Genomic DNA, 8279 nt, shown 5'->3' with positions numbered 1-8279 from the left:
GCCTAATCATATCCGATGTGGCATATTTTTTCACGTGGCGATCACATAAAAATCGAGTTTCTAAGACTCGATTTCTAATAAATAAATAAAAATATTTAAAAATTCTAAGTCCATGTACCAGTCGAAATACTCAAAAACAAATTTCAAAAATCCCAACCAGATCAATCCTCAAATTCCAAAAATCCCAACCACATCAATCCTAATCCTTAGAAACTCAGATCAGAGGGAGAGAGAGCTCAGAGGGAGATCACCAGCCAGGCGCGGCCTGGGCGGCGCACGGCTTGGGCTCGCGCGCGGCCTGGGTAGCGCACGCGGCTTGGGTGGCGCACGGCCAGGGCTCGCGCGCAGCCTGGGTAGCGCACGCGGCCTGGGCTAGCGCCCGGCCTGAGCCACGCACGGTGGTCGTCGAGCACGGGTCCGATCTGGATCTTCTTGTTTTTTTTTTTTTTTTTTTTTTTTTTTTTTTTTTTTTTTTTCTGGGTTCTTCTCGTTATGTTTTTTTTTTCTCTGGGTTTCTCTGATCTGGTTCCGGCCTGGGCCACGCGTGGTGGTCGTTAAGCACGGTTCCGATCTGGATCTTCTTGTTCTAGGTTTTTTTTTTTTTTTTTTTTTCTCTGGGTTTCTCTGATCTGGTTCCTCTGTGATTTGTTTTTATTTATAAGGGTTAAAAATTGAATCTTAGAAACTCGATTTTTATGTGGTCGCCACGTGAAAAAATACACCACATCGGATATGATTAGGTTATAAAAATTGAGCTTTTGAGACTCGATTTATAAGCCAAAATCGAGTTTTTGAAACTCGAGATGCTAATAAAAAATATAGTTTAAAAACGTTGACAACTAATTATATAGTTAGAATTTTATATTTAGTTACCCATTTCGTCCCTTTTTATAAGATATCTACTTATAATATTTATAAATTGAAGAAAAAATCGGCCAATAACTAGTTTGGTTACTAAAATGGAATTGGTTGTCAAATGAGCCAAAAACTGATGGCAACTCAAAGCACCCCACCTGTCTCTCTACCACGTCACTCCAAGTCCAACAAGCCAAACCTGTACCCGCTCTCCCCAACTGTCAATAACGACCGGTATCCAATACTACCACTGATCAACCAATGCAACAGTACGAAGCAGCTAAAGCAAGTCCATGCCCAAATGCTCCGTACAGGTCTCTTCTTCGACCCTTTTTCAGCCGGCAAGCTCATCACTGCCTCTGCTCTCTCACCCTTCTCCAGCCTCGACTACGCCCGCCAGCTGTTCGATCAAATTCCTCAGCCAAATCTTTTTACTTGGAACACTCTAATTCGTGCTTATGCGTCCAGCCCTGACTCCACTCAGAGCCTTCTAGTCTTTCTGCAACTGCTTCATCACTGTGAACATTTTCCTGACAAATTCACTTTTCCTTTCGTGATCAAAGCGGCTTCGGAGCTCAAAGCTTTTCGGGTTGGGAGAGCGTTTCACGGGATGGTGATTAAAGCGTCGCTTAGTTCAGATGTCTATATTCTGAATTCACTCGTGCATTTCTATGGTTCGTGTGGGGATTTGGATTTGGCGTATGCGGTGTTTGTGAAAACTCCACAAAAAGATGTGGTTTCTTGGAATTCTATGATCACTGCTTTTGCACAAGGTGGTTGTCCTGAGGAGGCATTGGAGTTATTTAGGGGAATGGAGAAGGAGAATGTGAAGCCGAATGATGTGACAATGGTGGGTGTTCTTTCGGCTTGCACGAAGAAGTTGGATTTGGAGTTTGGGAGGTGGGTGTGTTCCTATATTGAAAGGAATGAGATTAATGTGAACTTGACTCTGAGTAATGCAATGCTGGATATGTATATGAAATGTGGGAGCTTTGAAGATGCAAAAAGATTGTTTGATAAGATGCAAGAGAAGGATATTTTCTCTTGGACAACTATGCTTGATGGATATGCTAAGTTAGGGGAATATAATGAGGCTCAACATGTTTTTGATGCAATGCCTTGTAAAGATATAGCTGCATGGAATGCACTGATTTCCGCTTTTGAACAGAATGGCAAGCCAAAGGAGGCTTTGGCTGTTTTTCGTGAATTGCAGCTCAGTAAGGATGCAAAACCGGATGAGGTCACTCTTGTTTGTGCTCTATCAGCTTCTGCTCAGTTAGGAGCAATGGATTTAGGCAGGTGGATCGATGTGTACATAAAGAAGCATGGGATTAAGTTAAATTGTCATCTCACTACCTCTCTTATTGACATGTATGCTAAGTGTGGGGATCTAGAGAAAGCACTTGAGGTATTTTATTCAGTGGAAATAAAAGATGTGTTTGTTTGGAGTGCCACCATTGCTGGTCTGGCAATGCATGGCCATGGGAGGGCTGCATTAGATTTGTTCTCAAATATGTTAGAAGCTAAGGTTAAGCCCAATGCTGTGACTTTCACCAATGTATTATGCGCCTGTAGCCACACAGGATTAGTAAACGAGGGACAAAGGTTATTCTATCAAATGGAGCCAGTTTATGGGGTTGTTCCTGGAGAGAAGCATTACGCTTGCATGGTTGATATTCTTGGTCGTTCGGGCCTTCTGCAAGAAGCTGTCAAATTGATAGAGAAAATGCCCATTCTTCCTACTGCTTCTGTATGGGGAGCTCTGCTTGGGGCCTGTAGACTTCATGGGAATATTGAGCTTGCTGAGCAGGCTTGTAGCCGTTTGCTTGAGTTGGACCCTAGAAATCATGGAGCCTATGTGCTTTTGTCGAACATATATGCTAAAACAGGGAAATGGGATAGAGTTTCAGGGTTAAGGAAGATTATGAGAGATTTTGGACTAAAGAAAGAACCAGGTTGTAGTTCAATTGAGGTCAATGGAATTGTTCATGAGTTTCTAGTTGGTGATAATTCTCACAAGCTATCTAAGGAAATCTACTCAAAATTGGATGAGATTGCAGTAAAATTGAAGTCAGTTGGTTATGTGCCAAACAAGTCCCATCTCCTGCAACTTGTTGAAGAAGAAGACATGAAAGAGCAGGCCCTAAACCTTCACAGTGAGAAGTTAGCAATTGCCTATGGGCTTATTAGTATGGGCCCATCTCAGCCGATTCGAGTTGTGAAGAATCTTCGTGTTTGTGGGGACTGTCACTCAGTTGCAAAGCTCATATCTGGGCTTTATGATAGAGAGATACTTCTAAGAGACCGTTATCGCTTCCATCATTTTAGAGGAGGAAATTGCTCATGTATGGATTATTGGTGAATGTGAACAGCATTGGCTGTGAAAATCTCACATCATGCATCTAGAATGATATTTTCGCTGCCTAAATAATTGTTGAAGCAGCAAGAATTCAATCAAACTAGGGATTAAGCTAATGGCCCCATGTGGACTACAGCATAGATCTAGAGAGTAATGACAAATTGTACTCACACACAAGAAAGGAAACCAGTGATGAATTGTCAATTAGGGGCATTTCAGTTGAAGTTGAGTTGCCTTTTGAGAGCTTATTTGGAACATTCAGATCTTGCACAAAAAAGCTTAGTTTTTTTTTTACTCATTTTATGTTATTAATGTATAGATTTTTTAATACAATAGACTCTCGAATTACTAGAGCGTTGAAGACATTTCATCTAGTATAAAAGATGTCAAATTAAGGAGCATTGCCATACATTTACATGTGGACACTGGACAGAAATTGTGAAGCAAGAGGAATTTTACGGAGAATAAAAAATGCACAATCATATACATAGATATGAGGTACAATTAATTGAGCAAGATACTTGGGAAAGTAAAACTTGAAGAAAGAAAAAAAAGAGAGAAAAGGAAAAGGTAGGGGGGGGTGGGGTAGAAAGGATAAGAAAAGCGAACATATATACATGTCTTTACTCATAAATATAACTTGGAAATGAGTTTCAGTAAAATTCCAATCATTGATGCTATTCAGAAATTTTACTTGTTGACGGGGCTTTGGATTTTCATTTCATGAGTTTCAATTGAAAGGAATTTACCTTTAATTGAAAGCAATTCCAGGGCAACTCTTCTCATGTCTGTTCTATCTCCTGGAGATTCTGCTGAACATGCAAGTCCAATTCGAAAGACCAATATTAAGCATTCAATCTGTTTGCATGTCCAGTCACTCCAACATGTAACAATGTTCTTATTTTCTCCTGCTTTGTTGAAAACTGATTGGTCTAGAATCTCCATCGCTCGTCCTGGCAATGCCAACTTGACAAAGTTGTGAAGGTTCAAGTCATCTCTGAATAGTTCATCAGTGGGTTGTTTTCCAGTGAACATTTCCAACAAGAAAATCCCAAAGCTGTATACATCCCCATTAGTTGAAAGCAGACTACCCATTCCGTATTCTGCAAAATGTCCAAGCACTCTCATACACTAAGAACAATTCTTACTCAATCCTATGATACTACTTATTTGGTTAGGGTAAATGTTGATATTCTATAATAGGCTTCCTTGCTTTGATTATTGATACATTCATTTAGTAATTATAGAAGGAATTAATTGCCAAAATTTTCTCTTTAATTCCTCCTTCTTTTTTTTCCTTATCAGTGAATGCTTTAAAAAATGAGTGAAATCATGACTCATTACCTGGAGCAACATATCCAACGGTTCCCTTAATTCCGGCCGAACTTAATTGATTAAGAAAAGCTTCCTTTCCAGATTTCGAAAGGAGTCTTGCCAAACCAAAATCACTTACATGAGCAGTCAAATCATCATCGAGAAGAATATTGCTTGGCTTAAGATCACAGTGAATGATAGGAGTTTGGCAGTGGTGATGAAGATAAAGCAAAGCTGAAGCCACATCTATTGCAATGTTCATTCTCTGGAGAAGATTTAAATTTCTCAGTTGGCTGAGCTCATCTTCAGGATGTAACCACATCTCCAAGCTCCCATTTGGCATGAACTCATACACTAAAGCTTTAAATTCTTTGCCCCCAAAATCAATACTCGAACAAGCGGTCACAATCTTAACAAGATTTCGATGCCGGATGTTCCTCAAGGCTTCGCATTCAGCAATGAAGGTCTTGGAAGCTCCTTGCTTTTGAAGGTTGAGTACCTTGACTGCAACAGTTGTTTCATCTGGACCAAGTTTTCCTTTATAGACACTACCAAAATTACCTGAACCAATCAAATTCCTCAAAGAGAATCCATCAGTTGCATTGAGTAATTCTTCATGAGAAATCTTTTGGTAGGTGCGTCCAAAGGAGGAAATGGAAAGGCATTTCTTCTTTGACTTTCTCAACCAGGAAAGAGTAAATAAAGAGATTGATGTCAAGCAGAAAGCAGCTACAATGCTTATTGCCAATATCAACTTAAAAGCAACATGCTTTCTATGTTTCTTGGATCCTTGACTGGGGCATGCTTGCGTATGCATCTCTTGGATGCCCCCACAAAGAGCACTGTTACCATTGACTTCAACTGCACTAGCATTTCTGAAGACACTAGCATTTCTGAAGACCCCTTCTACAGGTACCTCTCCCTTAAGATTGTTGAAAGACAGGTTTAAATTTTGCAACACGGGAAAATTAACCATATAGCTTGGGATTTGGCCGGACAACTTGTTGTTGGAAAGATCAAGATATTGAATACCTTTTAACCTACTTAGGTCGGGAATGGTTCCTTCAAAGGAGTTGCCTTGCATATAAAGTGTTTCTAAGGCCAAACAGTCCTTAAGCTGGGCTGGAATCTCATTGGAAAGTTTGTTGTATGAAACGTCTAGTGCAACAAGAAGTATGAGGTTTCCGACTTCTGATGGTAAAGAACCCGTCAAAGAGTTATGAGTCACATTAAGGACTTTAGAAAGAGATGGAAGACCAATAAGTTCTGGGGGTATGGTGCCATTTAATTTATTATGGCAGAGGCGTACTTCTTGGAGGTAGCTACAATTTCCAAGACTCGAGGGTATGCTCCCATATAAGCTGTTATCATACAAATGGAGGAGAAGCAAATGAGTTAAGTTGCCAAAGGAAGATGGGATCTCTCCTGTCAATTTGTTTCCACCAAAGGACAGAGCGTTGAAGTTTGATAGCTTCCCAATTGAAGGTGGAAGATTTCCTGTCAATAAGTTCTGTTCCAGACGAAGGATCAGATAGACTGACAAGATTTGAAATGTGCGTAGGTATGCTCCCACTAATGAAATTCCCTCCTAGCCATAACCACGTTAATTGGATTGAAAGGTTTGTTATGGAGTTAGGCAGCTCACCTCCAAGTTGGTTGTAGCTGACATCAAGCTTCTCTAAGTGGCTGCAATTGGTCAAAGAACTTAGAAAACTCAAATCATCAACTGAATTATTTCCCAGATAATTTGAAGCAAAATTAAGCTTTTGAAGGTTTTTTAGATTGCCAAAACTTGTAGGTATGGTTCCTGTGAAATAATCATTATATATATCAAGGTGTTGTAACTGTGAGACATTGGATAATGAAATTGGAATGGTTCCTGTAAATTGGTTTCCTCCTATCCAAAGTATCTGGAGATTTTGAAGAGCAATGCCTAAGTCAGGGTTGAGGTTACCAGAGAAGGTGTTATTAGTCAAGGCAATATATGTGAGCAATGATAAATTGTATAGGGAAGGTGGAAAGACACCAGAAAGATTATTTACTGCTACATCAAAATATTTCAAGCTTTTCATTTGGGCTACTGTACTTGGGATTTCTCCCTCCAAATTGTTGTATGCAAACGAAAGGTTTTGAAGAGAGGACAGGTTCCCCAGAGAAGGTGGGAACCTTCCACTTAGATTATTGTTGTCAAGAATTAGTATCTCAAGTTTTGACAAAAAGCCAAGTTCTGAAGGGATTCCTTGTACTAGCTGGTTCTTCTGGAGGTCAAGATTCCGGAGGTTGGAACAGTGAGACAGATTGACTGGAATTTCCCCTCCCAACAATAGATTATAACTCAGGTTCAAATTTTGAAGCCTGGTCAAGTAACCAGCTTCCGAGGGAATTTCACCGTGGAAAGAGTTACTTGAAAGATCGAGGGATTGAAGGAAAGAAAGATTTCCAATATAAGGTGATATGTTGCCAACCAACTTTTTGTTTTTTAAGTCCAAACCGATGACTCTTTGGTGTTTGTTGCCACAGGTGACCCCAACCCACTGGCAGAAATGGAAAGACTCGTTCCAAGAAGCCAGGACACTGAGAGGGCTATCTATTATTTGGTACTTGAATTCGAGCAGTGCAAGTTTATCAGTCTCATTTGAAAGTGTGGTAGCCAAGGAAAATTTTGAGACCGATAAGGAGAGGAACAGAATAAAGATGGCGCGGAAGGTTAGTGTGAAGAGTTGTGTTGTGGTCATAACTGGATGCTCCATCTGAGAGGAAGAAAGTAACTTCTTCAGAGAGAGGGAGTGATGCTGAGATTGGCAGGGAACTCTCACACGTATATATAGAGAACAAACTTAACAACCTTTTAGATGGGTACTGCTCGTATTAATTAATCAGACAACCCATCTTCAATCTTTGACCAAGTCAAGTAGGTCAAATCAAAGATTGTCATACAAATTTTTATTACGTAGTACGTATCTATCTCTTTGTATTTATGTGCAGTTGATTTGGTCATAGAAATTAATTTACTGGATCATTGTTGAGGGGAGTGCTCAATGAAATATGGAGGTCTCTCTCAGCAATGCAGTCCATTTTCAATTTGTCTTCTTTTTTTTCTTTTTTTTGAATTGCTGAGCTTACTCCGATTTTCAGTTTATAATACATAATTGAAAATTTTCTACGTAAGTTGTCTGCTATCATTTATTTTTTTTAAGTTTCAACTCAGTATTACCTCGCTTTGTTCCACCCAACACCAGATCTATCATCTACTGTACTAGTTGAAGTTTCTAGAATAATGTGGCAAAAGTGAAAAACATGAGACATAAGAAAAAGTAGGTATTTCTCTATGTTTGGATGGAGGGATAGGAAATGAGAGTAGCGGGAAAGATTGCTGGAAAATATTAAAATCAAGTAAATCCCAGCCACCTTTCCCTATCATTTCCTCTCCTCGCCCTCTGTTCCAAATATGCCTTTAGAAAAAAGTGGGGGATGGGGAAATTTAAACAGAAGTAGGATACACTCATACACTGTATTAAAGAAAAATGAGAAGATCAATATGGAAATTAATTATGCCTAGGGAATCATGATCTTAAGACCACCATGCCAGTAGGAAAATATGATACAACACCTCGAAGGAAAAAGCGACTTTTGCTTGGAGTTTTTGAACTTATCCCCCCCACTATATGTCTCAAAAACAAGGGAAATTTCATGTAGACAAAATGCCTATTGCTGAATTTGTGTAACCATTTTAGTGCTTCAGGCTTTGGAG

General features: G+C 39.7%; 2 protein-coding genes across 2 annotated transcripts; one reads left to right on the top strand and one right to left on the bottom strand.

Annotated features, from left to right (window-relative positions):
* The first annotated feature begins 931 nt into the window (after window positions 1–931).
* LOC112004822 (pentatricopeptide repeat-containing protein At2g29760, chloroplastic) lies at window positions 932–3577 on the top strand. The gene has a single exon (XM_024037053.2). It carries the CDS (start codon window positions 977–979, stop codon window positions 3215–3217), a length of 2241 nt encoding a protein of 746 aa, XP_023892821.2. The 5' UTR covers window positions 932–976; the 3' UTR covers window positions 3218–3577.
* A 327-nt stretch (window positions 3578–3904) lies between these two features.
* On the bottom strand, window positions 3905–7278 carry LOC112004805 (putative receptor-like protein kinase At3g47110). The gene is given in 3 exon segments (XM_065775400.1): window positions 3905–4317; window positions 4559–6053; window positions 6055–7278. Coding segments are annotated over 3 exon segments (3132 nt in total).
* Window positions 7279–8279: the final 1001 nt, after the last annotated feature.

Source organism: Quercus suber, unplaced genomic scaffold, assembly GCF_002906115.3.
Source record: "Quercus suber isolate HL8 unplaced genomic scaffold, Cork oak 2.0 scaffold_111, whole genome shotgun sequence".
Taxonomy (NCBI): domain Eukaryota; kingdom Viridiplantae; phylum Streptophyta; class Magnoliopsida; order Fagales; family Fagaceae; genus Quercus; species Quercus suber.
This window is presented reverse-complemented; position numbering and strand designations above follow the sequence as displayed.

What these genes read in the sequence shown, in the direction of transcription:
- LOC112004822 (XM_024037053.2), top strand. Translation starts at nt 977, where the DNA reads ATGAGCCAAAAACTGATGGCAACTCAAAGCACCCCACCTGTCTCTCTA.